The following is a 20,347-nucleotide window of genomic DNA, read 5'->3' on the forward strand; positions in this document are numbered from 1 at the left end:
ATTATCAAATCTTTATAACATCCTTTACTGCTCATAGATAATCCGTCTGTTACTCATCTGATAACTCAGACTGTTCTATAAAACATCTTCTTGTTCAGATGCTGCTTCATGTTTTCATTTTAATCCAGTAAGCTGCAATATTTTACTGCTTTGGTCAATCATCTATTCATCTGGTTAGAGGGACTGTCATAGGTTTCTGCAACGTCTGCACATGTTCCAGAGTTTATGAAGTTAAAGTTTAAATGACTGGAGAAATCATTTTGTTTTATTACAGGGAGAAACCTTCATCATTAAGCCTGACCAAATGCAGGTAAGGCAGCTCCTCTTCCTCTCAGAGCAGTTGTTACTGTAAGCACAAAGTCTGCTACCTTTGACATGGTTTGACATAATGTGCAACAATATGGCTGGGAATTAGTCACTCACACTATAATGATGTCAAGTTGACCACAATAACACATGACCATAAAAATGAGATAATTGTGATAATCATATCTGATGTGTTTATATGCATTTAAGAAATACAACAATCAAAAAGCCTAGATTAGACGCCCCAGTCCATTATCAGATTTCTTTCGGAGTATGTACGCACATAGTGACAGTAGACTCCAACTTCCTGTTAGTGAGCCTGTTTACATGCACACCATTACTCGATCATTATCCGATTTCTGGAGTTATCTGATTATTTGACCATGTAAACAGGATAATCTGATATATTTTATCAGATAACAGCAGTAATCTGATTATGAGAAATCAGATTAACACACCTGGATTTTTGACCCCAATACTCCGATATCTTCCTGCATGTACACAGGTTAATCAGATTTATTTCATTCTTTTACGTCTACACATGTGTAAACACAATTAGAATTGTAGAGAACATCTCATGCTGACGTACATGAGCATGCTGACCCCTCCCACAGAACCCTTGATTACCTCATGACAGTTGACCACTTGTCAAATGACTCTTACTTTTGTCATTGTCCTATCCTCTTCTATATACTCACATGAAAGACCACTTTTGACTTGAGTCCGAAATTGACAGATTTTCCCACCATACTACACACTGCAAAAATCTAAATCTTACCAAGTGTATTTTTCTCATTTCCAGTCAAAATATCTCATCACACTTAAAATAAGACATAATCAACGAAATCAGTGGTTTCCAACCTTTTTGGCTCTTGACCCCATTTTAACATCACAAATTTCTGGCGACCCCAGACATTCAAAACAGAGACTTTTTTTTTTTTTGCTAAAATTAATTTGTTTTTGATAATATAATAGTTTGCTATACTATGTTGCAAATAAATGTTAATTTTTAGATGACATTTAGTCTATATAATGTATATTATTATGGACGGAGACAGAAAAGCCAGGTGTAGATTACTGCACAAAGTGAGAATTTTATTTTCCTTGGTCAGGATATGTACAGTCAGTCCAGCTTGGATTTACAAGGCTGACAATTAAATACTGAACAAACAATAACTCAAACTATGAATTATGAAAGAGCTGCAGCATCTTAAACCAACCACAATGAACATTTGAAAGATAAACAGTACCACAGTGCTTCAGTTTCAGCTTCAGAGTTTGTCATGTCTTTTCTGTATTGGGATTGTCTCTCTCAACTCACCATATATTTTTTATTAGTAAGGTTTTTTTTTTTTTTTTAATCAATTACTAGAAATTTCAGGTGACCCCATTTGAATTCCAGGCGACCCCACGTGGGGTCCGACCTCAAGGTTGAAAAACACTGACCTAAGGAGTCACTTTTCTGGTCATTTTTTTTGGTGAATTCAAGATTTTTTTTTGCTTGATTCAAGCCAAAAATCATAAACTGGAACAAGTGAAAATTATCTTGGTAAGATTTCTTGCAATAAGATTTTCAAGATCTATTGTCTAAAAATAAGTTCTTATATCCCACTTACAAGTTACTCTTTCGGTGTTTATGTCTTATTTTAAGTGTGATGAGATATTTTGACTAGAAATCAGAAAAATACACTTGGTAAGATTTTGACTTTTGCAGTACATACATACTAGGATATTTAGAACCACTGTCTAATAACAAGACCTAAAACCTAAATAATACAATAAGTTTAACAAATCACTTCAAACTCATAGTCTTCTTTTTCTGGGCTCACAGAAGAATCTTGTTGGATTTTAGGTGTTATTGAGTTGGTTTTGCATGACAAATGCGCAGCTTCCATCTGATGAGACCACAACTGAAAGCTTGAGAGAAAACTCGTAGAAAAGGAATCGTGTAAACCATTTTCATATATATATATATATATATATATATATATATATATATATATATATATATATATATATATATATATACAAAAAAAATGTTAGGGCTGGACAAGTTAATGTGTTATTACCACGTTAACACATTCATTAAATAACACCGACATTTTTTTTAATCTCACGTTAATGCTGTTTTATTATAACTCATATTCTTCTGCCCCTGCTTGTGTGAGTGTAGTGATTAGCTCGGCAGATAGACAACAGGTTTCCCAAGAAAAGCCGGACGCTGAAAACTTCTCTCCAAATCTTTTACTTGAGACTCACTGTAAAACTGCCACATACATACAAATAAGGCTAAAGACATTCATTTTGTCTTCTGTTTATGTACATATACTATTTTCTTTTGTTCAGACAAGGAATAGTTTTAAGATGTTATCTGCTTGACAGTTTCGACTGTGACTCCAGTTTTCCTCAGACGCTTCTGAGGAAGACTGGATATACATATATATATATATATATATATATATATATATATATATATATATATATATATACACACACACCAACCAGGGCTGCCTTATTTGGGGTCCAAACTCACCAAATAACTAACTAACTTGGAAATAATTATAGTTTCACGTAGTGATGGGGGATGCTTGAAACAGTAACACAGATAATAGAAGAAGAGAACCCATCAGCTCGTAAGAGATCCAACTACTTTATGTAAAAACCATTTTGCATTTCCTATCATGTGCTCATTGTTTTCTCCGTCTGTAGTTTAGTTTAGTTTAGTTTCATTACATTTTCAAATCAACACCTCAATGACTGGAAAGGATCTACAAGAAGAAAACATTTCTTATATTTGTCTGCCCCCTAATTGAACAATTAAAAGAGAAAGAAAAGATCGTCAGCTTTAAGACACAATTTAATCCAAAAACATGAAAAGATAGGTTTTTTAAAAAAGCTGTGGTGAAATCATTTATATTTTTTCCTTTGTTTAGAGCTTATACGTGATCTTCAGAGGTGTTGCTGTGTTTACTTTTCAGAGAACATTGTGGCCCATGTTTCTTTCCCTCATGTCTTTATGTTACAAAATAAACACAGATGTACAAACCTAGAGATGTACAAATAGACATCTGAGTCCCATCATACTTCCACTCACCTCTATAAATAACCTCTGCTTCCTGGTCTCCAGCTGCTGTATAATAAACTTGCACACTTGTGCTTTTACTAGAAAAAAGGTGGGGTGCTGCCCTAGCGCCCTCTATTGACAAGCCACTGTAACTAGGTATTTTTACTCAGTGTATCGAAGTACAAATTAGAGGTAGTTTACTGGAGTATTTCCATGCTCTGATACTTCATACTCCACTACATCCCAGAAATATAATGTCCACTTGTCACCTCACTGCATCTGTTTGAGCTCTTGTAAGGAACTTTTAGATTTTCTTCATATTCCTGTCCAGTGAAAAGCTTGTTTCTCCAAATGTGACTATTTTTTTTTTTTTTTGCGATAAACTGACGGACAAAGTGTTACTCTGGGTAGTGGGTAGAGCAGTGTTTTTCAACCTTTGGGTCTGGAGCCCACGTGGGGTCACTTGGAATTCAAATGGGGTCACCTGTAATTTCTGGTAATTGATAAAAACAAAACAAAACAAAACTTATTAATAAAAAATATATGGTGAGTTGAGAGAGACAATCCCAATACATAAAAGACATGATAAACTCTGAAGCTGAAACTGAAGCACTGTGGTACTGTTTATCTTTCAAATGTTCATTGTGGTCAGTTTCAGATGCTGCAGCTCTTTCATAATTCATAGTTTGAGTTATTGTTTGTTCACTATTAATTGTCAGTCTTGTAAATCCAAGCTGGACTGACTGTACATATCCTGTACAGTCTGTCCATATCTATAGCCTAAATGTTGTCTAAAAGTAATGTTTATTTGCAACATAGTATAGCAAACTATTACATGATCAAACACAAATTAATTTTAGCAAAAAAAAAAAAAAAAGTCTCTGTTTTGAATGTCTGGGGTCACCAAAAATTTGTGATGTTAAATGGGGTCACGAGCCAAAAAAGGTTGGAAACCACTGGGATAGAGTTTTATCTCCTCCTCTTTCTTCAGCTTTACAAACTCATCTTGGATTCAGTAGAAAACACATCGTGACAAGATGGAAAACAGGCCTATTTTTCTGATTTTATGAGAAATCCTCACAGGAATTTGACATGACAGTTATAATCATAGGATGATCCTGTGTGATGCATTTCTGTCAATTAAACTACTCATTATCCAGTCTAAGTATGTCATGTAAGTTCAGACTTAAAATGAAGCAGCAAAATGAATCCAAATATGTCATAATAGGTTTTACATGCAGGACTCTTCTTTGTACTGGAGGATTTTAACAATGTGTTACTAAAAGTGTTAGTAAGTAAAGAATATGAGTAATTCTTCCATCATTTCCTTTCTCCTGGTGGGAAATGTTTCATTTTCTTGATAGTTTTCAATTCCAATGTAAAACCCCACATTATCGTCATGTGGAGTCCTAAAATAGCTGCTGTCTGATCTGGCGAGAAACAACTTTACAGCTGAATCAGAATCCCCGTTAGTGTCTTTCACCGCGTTTGACTCTAAACTTTATGATTTTATGACTTTTACTGGGCTTTTATAGTCATTGACAGGTGGGGTTTTGTTTCCCTCCCTGTTGTCTAGATGCTCAACGCTCTGCTGATCCTTGTTTTTGTGCCCATCTTTGACCTCATCATATATCCGCTCGTTGGCCTCTGCAAAATCAACATCACGTAAGTTGCAGCCCGTTGTTTGGGATACCGCTATCTTTATTGCAGATATATGTGTCTGAGAGGCCTCTTAAACCACGAAAATGGACCATGTGACCTCAACAATTGCACCTTAGATGTGTCTTTCCTTTATTGTGCAATGATTTTTCCACATCACACAACAGTTTTGACTTTGTGTTTTATTTTGAGGATTTATTTTCTGGAAAAGCATAACTAAAAGTTATGATGAGTTCATTTGCAACATATGGTGGTACATCAGAGTAAGAGATGAGGCAGATTCTTATCAGGTAGTAGATCATTGAGGACACAGATGAGGAAACAAAGCATCTGATTCACTCAGATAAACAGGATTTTTATAGCAGCCTTTACCGATAATGAAAATACTGTACTGAGTGCTGACTAAATCCCTTTTATTGACTCTTTCTGACCCTTAGGCCTCTGAGGAAAATGGCCACTGGAATGATTTTTGCAGCACTGGCCTTTGTAGCAGCTACACTGGTGGAGATCAACGTTGTGGTATGTATTTCAAGTAAACGTGGATGAAGCTCTTTAACCCCTGACATGTCTGTGGTGAGCGTTCTGAATGTATGTTTTATTTTAAATATTCATAAAAATTCAACAATTTGCTCAATAGGAAACATTTCAAAACCCGTTGAGAGAATAGACGTTGTTCTTTGTCTAGACATCGGAGCATGCTCAGTGCACCTCTCACCGCCTGTGGAATGGGGGGCTAAACACAGAGTTTCACAGTCAAGTGAGACCAACTCGTTATGAAAATAAGCAGTTTGGGCTATTTTTTTTTTTAAAGTGTCTATTACAGGGGTGGCCAACCCTGGTCCTGGAGAGCCACTATCCTACATGTTTTAGATGTTTCCCTCTTCCAGCACACCTGACAGTCATTATCAGGCTTCTGCAGAGCTTGATGATAGGCTTATCAATTGAATCAGGTGTGTTGGAAGAGGGATACATCTAAAACATGCAGGATCATGGCTCTCCAGGACCAGGGTTGGCCACCCCTGGTCTATTACCACAGGACTGTAGGACTACTTTCTCATTTGTCTATTACCACAGAGCCAATCAGTACCCTCGCTCTATCATGTGTAGACTGTTACGCCCCAGCTAGGGTACCCAAGGGCATGAATATGAATGGACACCTTATCTCACTCCCAAGACACAGAGAACCCCCCAGAATGTGGGTTTGTGCGTATAACAGACAGGTGATTTATTTACAAACAAGAAAAGCACTCGGAGAGCGCAGACCTCAGATCTGTGCCCCCCCGATCACCACCAAAATTTAATCATTTCTTCCTTGTGCCAGTATCAACATTTCCTGAAAATTTCATGAAAATCCGTCCATAACTTTTTGAGTTATCCTACTAACAAACAAACACGCAAACACACAAAGCGATCACAATATCTCCTGGTGGAGGTAATAATAAACATGACACAAAAATCAGACATAACTGCAGCTTTGTCTGTGGGGTAGGCCAAGGCCAAAATAACAAACATAACACAACTAACTAAGGAACCAAAGCTGACCTGCAAAAGAAAAGGAAACCAAAATACAGAGTCTAACCTCCCTACTTAGGACAAAAACAGGAGAAAATGGAGACAAAGAACATGGCAGCCCACCCCTACTGCTGCATTCACCACATAGACGAACAGGGTTAGGAGTGTAGGAAAGGTGACGGGGGACCGGCCCAGATCCTGTGACTGTAAAGTCCGCCTCTGACTGGCTGGTCCAATCTGTGGACGAGTTCATCTTCACACCTGAAAAACATTGTCCACTCAAACACACAGACACATGCACACCCCCCCATACACATAGACCCACCTATGGGTCGTAACAAGACTGTTCACCTGTCCCCTGTCCCCCTGCTGACACAGTACTAGAATTTGTACTAGAATACAAATGATGTCTGACTAAGAGGAGAATATCTCTATCTGAGGTAGAACTGTCTCCTGAGCTATTTATCGACTCCCTCCTTTATATCGTCTCCCAACGCAATGTAATTTGCTATAGTGTAATGTCATATTATTTGAGGGAATTTAAGGCTCTTTATTGTAAGCTGAAACAGATAAACCTGTGATCTTTAAATATAAAACACAGGTTTACATTATTTTTGGAGAATATCTGCCTCGGAGATAAACTGTGTTAAATCTTACATATTTTGATAAGATGAATTGGTAAATAAATGGCAGATGTGCTGGTTGGCTAATATTGTCAGGATATATGATAAAGAGTTGCATATATACATTGGTTTATGTTCATTTCCATAATAGATTTTCTAGATCTTACTCTAGAGCAGGGGTCTCAAACTCAGATCCTCGAGGGCCGGTATCCTGCATGTTTTAGATGTTTCCCTCTTCCAGCACACCTGACGGTCGTTATCAGGCTTCTGCAGCGCTTGATGGTAGGCTTATCATTTGAATCAGGTGTGTTGGAAGAGGGATACATCTAAAACATGCAGGATAGTGGCCCTCGAGGACCGGAGTTTGAGACCCCTGCTCTAGAGGGAATCTGAAAAGTGAAAATATCCTGTGTTTTTAAGTAGAACTAGTGGCTCAGAGACAAATATTCCTTTTGAGTAAAACTTATTCTGTCATTGTTTCATAGAATTTAACATTTTGAAGACTGTAACCAAACAGCACTTTAAATATTTTTTTTCTCTTTCACTAATTAAAACAAAAACCTGTGTTGGGTTGTGTTTTTTTACTGCTTTTCTCTCATTTTTCGTTGTTAGAAAACAGTGGTGAATCCTGCACCGGCAGAGAAATGTCTAGTTCAGGTGTTGAACTTGGCAGGAAATGACATCAGTCTGAAACTCCCCGACAGCAGCCTCTTCTCACAGCCCATCCAACACCTCCAGGTAACAAACACGAGCGGGAAAACAACAGTATCACTGCAGAGACACACTCCAGGTCTGTCTGGAGGATTCTACTTGTATCCATGTATTAGTTCTTTTTTTTTTTTGCTTAACATTTAACAGGTGATTGTAGGTTAATTAACCCAGATATGAGTGTATGTTTACACTGTAAAACACATCTGTGCAGGGTTTATGAGGGTTTTTACTCACTGTTAGGACACTGGACATCCTTAGAAGCACAGATGTTATAAATCCACCAGAGGAAAGAGTACACAATCAAGTAAAAGTACACACACTTGTGTAAAAACAGACTGTTAAAAAGTATAACACAGTATAATGTAATATAATTAAGACTAAGCACAGGCTCTGAAATATACTTTTGGTTTTTTCAGGTTTATGTTTATTCAGTCATCATCCATAATACAGAAAATACAAATGAGGCTGATTTTAAGTCAACCGACTGTGAATGGATTCTATGCACAGCCTCACTACCTCCTGAACTTCAGGTGGGTCCTTTATTTCCTGTCTTTCGTGATTGGGCACACTGATTAATCCAGGTGTACCTAATTAATCAGTAGTCGCAACAAGAAGTAGCAGACACACCTGGATTAATCAGTGTGTCCAATCATGAAAGACAGGAAATAAAGGATGCACCTGAAGTTCAGGAAGTAGTGAGGCTGTGCATAGAGCCCATGATGTTCAATCAATCATTCAAAATTTATTTGTATAGCACTTTTCATATGTCACATTTCACATGTTACATGCAGCACAAAGTGCTTTACACCAAACCCCCCCACTGTCCCCCAGTTAAAAATAGAAATAAAAATAAAAGCATTAGAGTAAAGCAACGTTAAAAAGTAAGAGTTTAATGAAAAGCTAAACTAAAAAGATAGGTTTTAAATTTATCTTTAAAAATATGAACACTCGCAGCAGACCTCAGGTCCTCAGGTAGGTCACAAAAATCAGGTTGTAACCTGAGGACCTGAAGGTCTGAGAGGGCTCATATGTTAACAGCAAATTGTTGCAAATTAGATAAATAAATAGGGTTAAGACCATTAAGAGTTCTATAAACCAATAAAAGCACTTTAAAATCGATCCTGAAGCTCACAGGGAGCCAGTGCAGAGACCTGAGCACTGGTGTAATATGCTGTCTTTTGTTGAGACTGAATAGGCTCAGGTGGAAGAAAAACTTTTATATTCCAATGTATTCAAATTACATTCAAATTAAAATCAGTTTTAGGATACCCATCAAAATGTCAAAAATCATTCAAATCACTCAAAGTATAAAAGGTATAAAACTAAAGACATCTTAAAAAAAAAGATCTTTTAAAAGTATTTCAACCTGCTGCTTGTGTGTAAAGCTAAATTAACTTATCATAATGTGAAGAGTATTAAACTATTGGAACTTCATATTACATAAGAAAGGACAAATACTGAAAATGAATTACATTAACTTGATTATTTGCAAATCAGTAAACAGTCATCAACAAAACTTGAAATATTATGACACAGTCTCGGTTTACTGTCCATCTGGTGTCATTGCATCTTTATTCTATTTTCTGTTTGTGATATGGACTGATTCATGCACGGAGGGATCGGCTTTTCTATGTGCTAATGTTTAAATCCATTTAGGTTGAAATCGGTCTGGATGTTGGGAAGATACACAGTGAAGCAAAACAAAAGTAGTTCTCTTGGACTTATTTCTCTTATACTTATGGTTCATTTACATTAATTCTTTACCTGTTTTAGATTAATCTTGGATTCCTTTATACATCTCTTGCACAAACCAATTCCAGTATTAATTCACAGTCTCAAACATTTTACATATTGCAAATCAACATATCAGTGAGTCAATATTTGGAAGATTTTATTAAGTCAGGCTGAGGGTTTTCAAGTGCGAGCACATTATGTTTCTAGTTGATTTGGAGGTTCCAGTCTATGATGTAAACTGTATAATGTAATACTTATGGTTTACTGTCTGATAAAACCTCACTTTCTGTAACAGGACCCTGATGGATATGTCACACTTCCACTGGGGGCATCCCACAAAGAACTATTAATGAACATTAGCTTTAACGAGAAGACCTCAGTGTGTAACCAGACGTTTTACCAGCGGCAGGCCTACACCCTCGTCGTATACCCTGAACCCACAGGTATCCAGTGCACCCTGGTGAGTAAGAAATAAATAAGACATTACACTGAGTGGTCATTTATGACCACTGACAGAAAAGTGGAAATAATACTGATTACTTCATTACAGTGGATATTAGGCAACAAGTGAATATGTAGTCCTCGAAGGTCTCAAATAGTCGACATTAACCCAGAGCAAGTTTTCTTGATGTCCAAATGAATTTATCCCTATATTTAACCATTATCAAGTGATTTATCACCATTCATTATAATATTATCCTCTGCATTTTGCATTTTTCTGTGAAAATCACATATTTTCATGTATTTAATTCACTGGTCATGTAAATGCTCATTAAAGCTCTGAGTAAATTCAAAGGTTATTATATCAACACAGAGAAAACTGAAGAAAAAAGTGACTCTTTCAGCAAAATATGTCATTAACTGAACATAAAAACGAGCTAATCAATGTTGCAGATGATGATGGTGTTTGCATGTTCACTATGGATCCTCATACATTTTCTTAGCTTTATATTCTTGTTTTTTATCTGGACTAACTGTTCAAACACCTTTGCTGCTGATGTTCAATTCATTTTTAACACCTTTCGGACATTCTCATAAGTCTACATTATCAGGCGGCAGCTGAGATCTGTGATGGCTCACATTAAAAATGATGAGATTATAGATTATATTAACCCATAAAGACCCAGTGTTACTTTTGTATCAGTTCCAACATAGATTTTTCTCTATATTTAACATTTCTTAAGGGATTTGTCACCATTTATTATAATAATATCTTCATATTTTGTGTTTTTTCAGTGAAAATTGGGTATTTTCCTATATTTAATTTACTAATCATATAGATGTTCATTGAAACTCAGATTAAAGTTGAAGGTTATTATATCAAAAACAGAGAAAACTGAAGAAAAATGTCTCTTTCAGCAAAATTTATCATTAACTGAACATGAACCCAGTGTCTTCATCCCATGTCATTTATCAAACTCCATGGGTTTTACTAGAGAATCAATGTTGTAGAAGATGACAGTGTTTCCACGTTCACCACGGAGCCTCTGGACGTCCAAATGGGTCATATCTGATGACCATGAAAAGATAAACTGTATTTTACACCAATTATTTACATGTATTGATAGAATTAATGGATCAACAAGTATTAAACAGTTTAGATCAGTAGATGGTTTTGGTTAAAGTTGGATGTTTGGGTCTTTAAGGGTTAATACCACTGTGCCTGTCAGGGTTTAGAATGTTGTGGCTGATCAGTGTATTGAGGTCTTGCACATACGTCACATGATCACATGGTTTTCTGTTTACGACGCCATATTGGTAGGCACGCTTTCCTTTGATCGTACAACGTGTTAAACAATGGACCTGCTAAACTCTTGTGTGCCGTTGATTACTTAGCTTTCACCAGTGGCGGCTGCTCATCTTTCAGACAGGGGAAGCTCATTGTCGGTTTACATAAAAAAAAAAAAAAAAAAAAGTCAAGTTATTTAAACATACATTCAGCCCTCCGTTCCTTTTAAGAAAATCGTCAGTAACCTTATCATACCAAGTAGGCGTCTTTTCCAGGGACTGGACCAGTGTCCTCTCAATGTCCTGCAGAGCTAGGCTGCTCAGATTGCCTTGGCCCATTGTGTTGTGAGTGTAAGACTTCAGCCTTTTTAAACCAGAGATGCTCCTTTCACTCCGACCTAGCCGACAGTTTGATTGATTTAACTATCTATAAAACGATATTAAACTCGAACAAGAAATGATTAAATTGTGTAACTCAAACAAGACAACACTGAAATTATGTTAAATTGAGACAAGGGAGTACAATGAATATGTTTTATTTACAGTGCAAGAAATGAATGAGTAATTTCGGAGTGGTTTCTCTCTTGATTTCACAGCAGAATGCACGGCGGTATTAAACTGAACTGTGTCAAGTGAAGGAGTAGATCTCAAACTAGCTGTCAATCAAACAGGATTCAGTCTTTCGACTGATCCTCCAATCAGCACATGGGATTCTGGCGTCCAGCCCGGCCAAGCTCCGCCCACAGCTCCATTCACCCCCAGAGACGCCCGGCGTCCGGGGGCGGGACAACATCGTGGCCTTTATCCAATTACCCTCCAGTTTTGAGGCAATGAAAAAAACTGTTCCACTCAGTCCCATTGAAGCCCATAGACGCTCGGCGTCTACGGGCAAATGCACTGAGCAGAGATCATGTGAGAAAACAGCGCAACGGGAATGTATGAGAAGTGAACAACATCAAGTCTATTGATTTGTGATGAAGCTGATTCTGAACGAACTCATCTTTGAGATGAACGTGTTCTAACACATTTGGAGTCAATAAAATGTCAACACAACCGTACATATTTAACCATTTAATTTTCGTAATTTTAGGGGAAGCCGGGCTTCCCTTGCAGTCTATGAGAAATCGCCACTGGCTTTCACCAAATATAAGTTAGGCATAAAGACCGCTCGGTTCCATTGGTGGCAGCGGTGGTTCTGTTCTGCCGACCGCTGTTTAGAGTTATTACCGCGGTTAGCGTAGCTTCTCAGTATAGTTAGCCTGCGTGTCTGTTGCGCTTAGCGGCATGGAAAAAAAGAATTGTCATCATGTGGTACGGTGATGAAGTCCCCTTTAAACCTACCAGGAGGGCTTCCCCTGACCTATCACCCTATAGAGACAGAATGATTGTGGATCTACCTGCTCCTTTTGAGTTTCCTCAGCTGGGTGAGGCAGCTGGAAGTGGCAGTACAGCAGGCGACACCGGTGAGTTCAGCGGGGACCTGGTGACAATACTCCCCACCCATCTGTGCAAGTCTGCTTTTCTACTATGGGACAGCCTTCCAGATGTGGTCAAGTCAAATTATGCGGCCGTGAAAGAGAAGATGGGATCGGCTTTTTGACAGAGACAGTTAATGGACCATTTTAGAGCTAACATATCAGCTCGTTCACGAGTTCCGGGGAAGAGCCTGGAGGTGTACGCAGCTGATGTGAGCCGGCTGGGAGCTGGTACTCGTGTTTTTGCCTCCGAGTTGCCCGTGCATCACTGTTGTTAGTAAACATTGAAAGTCATCTATGGTGCCTTCATCACAAGCAGACATACTCGCAAATAACAAACATGCAAACACGAGTCCAAAGAAAAACAAAATATAAAGCAACAGTTCTGACTTTCTGGATCCAGATAGCATGCCTACCAATATGGCGGTGTAAACAACAGTCACATGACCAGTGACGTCAGCTGCAAGTCCTCAATACTGAACTAAAGCACTGATTTGAGTGTGTGATTACTGAATTTCTGCATGATAGGGGCTGTTCTGAGAAAAATTCTGATCTAAACATAAATAAACCAAGTCAAAGTTGAATGTTGAACAGAGGTTGGTCTTATTGACAGAATCCCCCTTGTGTGTATCATGTAGGTGAAGGACAACATCGAAAAAAATAAAGATGGAAATCCTTATCTGAGGTAAATCAGTGTGTTTACTTGATACTGTACATGTTAGGACTCCAACTCTATGTCTTCACCTGTTCTTCTAATATTTGTCTGTTATTTAAACCCAACAGGTTCTTCAACACACTTCCAGAGGCTGTTAACCTGACTGTGGGCACTCAGGTTTTTCACATGTCAGGTTATAGCATGTCTCCGAACTACACTGTGGACCGAGGAGAGTGAGTATTTCACCAGCTTCTCTACTCTCTCTTTATTCTTCTTGCCTGTTTTTCTTGAAAAATGAAATGTCTTTTACTAAGATACACCACTGTCTAATGTGGGTGAGTTGCATTTACTCACCTTCTCCTTGAAATCAGATAATGTCAAGTAGTGGCTTCAGAGGAATAAATATTTGTGCAGTAGCAGTAGTGATAACATCAGATCACAAACATGTAGTCAATAAACAAATGTAAAACACAGGTACTGCACTGTGTGTTTGAGTTAATGATAATAATACTAAAGCAGATGTATTCAACATTACGAAGTTTCTTCATCTATATCCTCCTGAGACCCAGGAAAGTGAAAGTTTTAGCTTTTTTTTTTTTTTTTTTTTTTTTTTTTTTTACATTAAACACTCGTCTTGATTGGAAACTGCATAATGCAACAGTTTTTCAGGTACATTTTTATTATTTTTATTTATTTATTTTTTAATGGAATGTCCTTTGTAATGGACAGCACTTTTTAAGTAAATCTGTATAAGTTTTGTCCCCTACAGAGGACAAAAATGCATTGCTGGGTGTCAGGAGGATATTATAAAAGCCAAGTGGCCTCTGTGTGCGTGTGTGTATGTGTGTCTGGGAATTCACATGAAATCTGGGAAGAGCTGACTGCTGCAGTTTGTCATACTTGTGTATTTTTGGTCAAAGAGCAGATTACTGAAAATGGCAAGTTGATAGGACAAATATTTTGGGAGATATTAGTAATTTTGGAATACAATAGCCTTACAATCACGTTGCTGGACAAATGCGGTACAGCATGCATGAATACACAACAGCATAAAAACTACCACATCTAGAACCTGTGGATCCCCACGGGTCAATGCACTTGTATTATATTATATAATCTCATATTCGCTCTTTACTTGTGAGTGTAAAAGACACAACCTCTTCATTTACCTTCAGTTAGGCATATTTAGGAGGTTGTTTTATGTTCAATTCTTGTAGAATATGGTCTTAAGGAATAAGACATTAATAGAAAAATAGCTGTTTTCTGATTATTAATAATATAACAATAACAAGTGCTACTAAACTATTTTAATGCTAGGTATAAATGCATACTGTCTTGTGCTGCTGTACACACTTGAATTTCCCCTTGGGGGATCATTAAAGTATATCTTATCTTCTTATGTATATGTATACTTATACATTAGACTTCCATGACCAATTTTTCATCAAATCTGTTAAACCTCAGTCATGGCCCAAGTATCACGAATCTTTGTCTTTCTGTGATTACCCACCTGAATCTCTTGCATCATGGTGAACGATTTTGAAGTGGCATCCACCTTAAACAAACCATGTGTTTACAAACAGAGCCGGGAGGTAACTCGGGCATCTTCAGAATTTTGTTGCGATGTGCATAGTGGGGAATGGAGGTTTGCGCAGCCCCCTGCAGCAGCAGCTGCTACAGACACGACACAGAAACGGTAGGAGCTCCCTTCCCTCTATGCATATTCCTCCAGCCGTTTCTGCGTTTCAGCCGTTTCCGTGTCGTGTTTGTTTCATCCATATAATATCATATGGTTGCACGGCCGCTGCTGCTGTCAGGCGGCTGTGTGAACCTCCATTTCCCACAATGCATGTCGCAACAAAATTCCGAAGATGCCCGAGTTACCCCCCAGCTCTGTTTGTAAACACAAGGTTTGTTTATGGTGGATGGCACTTCAAAATTGTTCACCGTGATGCAAGATATTTAGGTGAGTAATCACAGAAAGACTTACAGATTCGTGATACTTAGGCTATGACTGAGGTTTTACAGATTTGATGAAAAATTGGTCACGAAAGTCTCCCGCACCTTTAAATGAACAGGGGTTGGATCCAGTTGTTTCTCCAAAACTCTAGATTTTTTAAATTTTGTAAACAAGTGGTGCCAGGCATAACAAACCTTGTACCTCACATGTATTTCGCTCATTATAAGTAAATGGGAAATTTTTTTTTTAAATCATAAAAAATATTTAACTTTGACCTACTTTTCCCAAAATGTAATGACATCTATTCTGGGCAATCGATAACTCAATTGGTATGTATGTATTTGTATGAATTCAACCAATAGTTTTGCTGCTTAAGTGTTAACAAACAAAGAAACAAAGAAACAAACTGAACCAAAAACCATACCCCTTGCCTCCCCTTCAGGGGGCGGGTTAATACCTTTTGTAATTACCAACCTCAACTCTGAAATGAAGCAAATACAGAATGATCTTTACATTGTAATACCACTTACCGCCACTGGAGGGAGCTCAAAAAGTTCAGCCTTCCATAGACTTACACTGAACTTATCTTTAGAAATGCTGACAGTTTGTTTCCGGGTGTCGTTACTATCATCTGTTTTATTTTGCCTCTCTAATAAGTTGTCTGTAGGTCCTTTGTTTTTTTTCCTGACAAACACTTTGACTGTAACTGTTGTTAATAAGTTCCATTAGCGAGACTGTAAAATGATTGTTATGTATTTTTTGGTGTAGTTTGCCATTCACCAAGTCTAACTCACCAAATCTAGCATTTAGTGTGTTGCATCACCCACCCTTTTGTCCAAATATGGTCACCTCTGGCTCCAAGATGGCAATGGCCAAAAGGCAAACTACTGGCATCATGTCTCGTTTTTCGCTTTTCGTTAATTATATACAGTCGATCGTAACTTATACTGTTACTTTACTGGCTAATGTTAGGTCATTTGACTGCTTAAAGAAGTATTTAATAAAAAATGTAACAATTGAAAACCAAAGATAACATTTACAGTATATTCATTATCACCCTGGAAATTGATAGTATTTTTGGCAAATGTGTAGAACAATTTCAGGTTTCCAGTATATGTAAGGTAATGATGTTAACAACACTAAAAACATAATGTTTATCCAGCATGCCTTTTAAAAATGTGGAAAATGTTTAAATCACAAAATCAGGAGGATTCTTGCTCAACAAAACTGTAAATGTAACCTGTTTGCCTCTAATATAAATAAAGTGAATGTGTTTCTCCGGTTCCATTTGGCATGTAGTTAGAGTAAATAAACAACATATTAAGTCATATTTTGGCTTCAGTTCATGTTGCCAGAAAACAATCACTTAAAATTGTTGAAAAGAGAAAAATTGGATTAATTTTGTATCTATTTAATTATTGTGGCCCAGCTTTATATTGAAGAGAGACCCCAAAGACAAGGCCTGAAACTAAAATAACTAAGACAGACTCCTCTGTTACCTACTGTATGATTTTACCAGACCTCCCATGCTGAGCTGTGATGTCTCAGGGCTTTTAAGAATATAATATTAAAGTTTTTACTGCCTCCGTGTGGCCAAAATCTGTCTGCACTACTAGATATGACAACTTTTCCTCCAGCTCTGTTTTATAGTGACTCATAAGGAGAGCGTCTACACTGTACTGTCACCTGATATACTCTATGTATTTATCCTGCAGTGCAAGACCTAAGAATTAAAGAGGTTTTACTCATAGTTGGGAAATGGATCTAGGAGGGTATATACTGTAGATCATGTTTCATTATTGTTATGCAAAATGTAAAACCGTCTAATCCCTTCTCACTCAGTTAATGTGTGTACCAGGTTTTATAGACTGAAGTATTGGGCCTGGAAGTATGCAATCATACACACATACACACACACACACACACAGTTCTGTTTGTGTTGGAAGTGCTGAACTAAAATTAAACACACCCTCCCTTTTTTTGGTTCAAGAGAAGAAGAAAAAATAGCAGTGTCATGTGATCGTTTGCCAATCAAACATTCATAGTAAATAATCCATCTATTGAACTAGCACATCATATACCCAGTGAGTTTTAAATAATTGGGGTTAAATATTTGTGTTTTGTAGGATAGAGGTGTGGACTGAACCCCCCCTCAGTACATAAATACAGGGTACATATCAATCCAGGCTGGAAAATCCTAACTATACTTTTTATGACCCGTTATTTTTAACAGTAGTCCAAATGTTTGTGCCACTAAAGGTGCAACTTAACACCTGAAACTGTAGAACATTTAGTGACACATTAGTCTATTGACTCACTTCAGCCAGGCAGAACAAACTCCACCCCTCACACATATTTTGCCCGTTATAAGTAAATGGGAAGTTTAAAAAAATAAATAAATAAAAAATAAAAAACTTGACCTACCATTCCCAAAATGTAATGACATCTATTCTGGGTCACTGGCAATCTATAAACCCAATGGGCTCTATGCACAGGCCCACTACTTCCTGAACTTAAGGCAGTTCCTTTATTTCCTGTCTTTCATTATTGGACACACTGATTAATCCAGATGTGTCTGCTACTTCATGTTGTGACTACTGTGGTCAGACACACCTGGATTAATCAGTGTGTCCAATAATAAAAGACAGGAAATAAAGGAACTGCCTTAAGTTACAGGAAGTAGTAGGGCTGTGCATAAAGCCCATTTGGTATGAATTCAACTAATAGTTTCAGTGCTAAGTGTTAACAAAAACAAATCACACCAAAAACAATAACCCTTGCTTCCCCTTTGGGGGGTGGGATAATCAGAACATTTGCTATGTAAATGAATGATGGCCTCATGTGGGGACCATATACCATATATGTGACATTACAAGATAAAATTCCTTTGTAAATAAAATTCCCAGTCGTCACATGACAGCAGTAAAGGTCAAACATCAGAGGAGGCACTGGTTCCATTTTCATGTTTCATTTTAGTTCCTCAACTTCAAAAATCAGGTGTTTCCAGAGTAATTAAAAGATGCAACAACAGGTTTTATATTCAAGCACTTGGACTGAATTTAGTGACAATGAGTTTTAATGGCTTTAAAGCTGTACCATGTAAAATTTCAGCATTAAATGACTTAAAAATAAATGTTGGATTTTTTATGGACTTACAAATGGGTGCTTCCTATGAAACTGGGTTCATTTTGGTACCTGTCACTTTGCCAGCTTTTTTCCAATAATAAAAGTGAAATTTAGACATATTTTCCCCCAGGATGTACCTAGTGATGACCTCAGATAAATGCAAAAAAAATTATACTCTTGCTCTGAGCCATCCTAAAATTTATGAATTTATAATAAAATATTGGGGCCAAAAATAGGACCAAAATTGGGACAGGAAAAGCTACCTAGGTGTCAGTGCATTTGACCTGGAAAACATGGCTGTAAATGGTCTTATGTAGCACTATAATAAACACACTGGGTTGAATTTGATGATCCTAGTGGTTTTTCTAATCCAAACATACAGGTTTTTCATTAATCTCAGTCTCATTCCAGGTTTTGAACGTAACCCACTGGTCCACTGGTGTCCACTGGTGTTACATACAGAATCTGCCCAGTTAAACGCATATAAATCGCAAATGATTTTGCAGCAGCGGTCATTTTTGTGAAACACTCTGCTTTGCATAATTAGCTCAATTCCCAAAATGTACCTGTGAGAGAATAAAAAGATATTCAAAAAAATAGTAGTGCATAATTTTCGTGTCCTTTTGACTGTGTTACATGCCGATTTTTGAATTAAATATAATGTAAAATAATATAAAAATGTGTTTTATCTGAAAAATAGTTTCTCTTTTATATCAGTAAGTATTTATTTTTAAAATAGACCCACACTGTTTCCAAACTTGCTTCATAACATTAGTCTACTTCTGGTTTGAATTTTTAGCCCCATGTCCTGTTATTAGGGACCAGTTTCATAAAAGCACCCAAATGCCAATCATCAAATACTTCCAACATTTCTTTTCATCTGTTGCTTTTTAGTGGTGTCTATCACCTTACTGCAGCCATTTCCTTCATTACTGTAAAGTTTAATTCATTATGTTATCTGGAAACATGATTTCTGAGTCATGTCAGATTTTCATCCTAGCATGATCCCTTTTCTACTTTGCAATATCACCCACTACTACCTCCTTTAATATTGTTTTGGTTGAGCAACACCTAGTGGCAGAAATAACATACATCACCTTTATTTTGTGTGTGTGTGTTTTTAATACTGAATTCCATCTTTATCATTTCTCTAGCTAAACACAGAAACATCATCAATGAAACAATGAAAGAGTTCATATGAATGTAAAAAAAAAAAAAAAAAAGAAAGAAAAACAAAAAACTTTTTTAGACATATATTTCTGCACAGAACAAACTAGATCATGTGGAAGCTCATCAGGAATGGGATCTCTTGTGTTATCTGTCCTGATGTTTTTTATTTATGTATAGAATTGTGACTTTTATTTCATCATGTACTGTTTATAAAAAAAAGAAAATAAAAATAAACAAGCGTGCAAAAATTCTGGGAATGACGAGGTTTGTTTTTGCAAAATTTGTGCCTTAGTTTTTCAAAATGGTTCCATATGTTTCTGAGATGCACTGAAAATACAGTTAGAAATATTATTAAAGTTTCAAAGACTTTGACAATGAAATTACACACTTAATCAAAGAGTAAATTTGTGTAATTTCCTAAACTTTTGGTCACAACTCAACAGTATTAAAGAGCTTAGGTTAAAAAAAAAAAAGTGTGGCTGGCATATTGCAAGAAAAAAATCTGAATTTCTAAGATCAAAATTATAAAATTACAACAAAACTAGAACATTCTGTGAGGTTAAAGTAGTAGAGTTCTGAATATATCAATATAAGTCATAAATTTGCAAAAAAATTACTCTGTTA

At 36.9% G+C, this 20,347-nt stretch overlaps 1 protein-coding gene across 1 annotated transcript in view; it reads left to right on the top strand.

Annotated features, from left to right (window-relative positions):
- slc15a2 (solute carrier family 15 member 2) overlaps positions 1–20,347 on the top strand; it is a 58,382-nt gene that overhangs the window by 30,148 nt on the left and 7,887 nt on the right. The window contains exons 13-19 of the mRNA XM_030125708.1: positions 275–310; positions 4,947–5,035; positions 5,467–5,548; positions 7,777–7,902; positions 9,905–10,069; positions 13,451–13,497; positions 13,596–13,700. Of these exons, the coding sequence (XP_029981568.1) occupies positions 275–310; positions 4,947–5,035; positions 5,467–5,548; positions 7,777–7,902; positions 9,905–10,069; positions 13,451–13,497; positions 13,596–13,700 (650 nt within the window). The remainder of the gene's footprint in view (positions 1–274; positions 311–4,946; positions 5,036–5,466; positions 5,549–7,776; positions 7,903–9,904; positions 10,070–13,450; positions 13,498–13,595; positions 13,701–20,347) is intronic.

Source organism: Sphaeramia orbicularis, chromosome 21, assembly GCF_902148855.1.
Source record: "Sphaeramia orbicularis chromosome 21, fSphaOr1.1, whole genome shotgun sequence".
NCBI classification, from domain to species: domain Eukaryota; kingdom Metazoa; phylum Chordata; class Actinopteri; order Kurtiformes; family Apogonidae; genus Sphaeramia; species Sphaeramia orbicularis.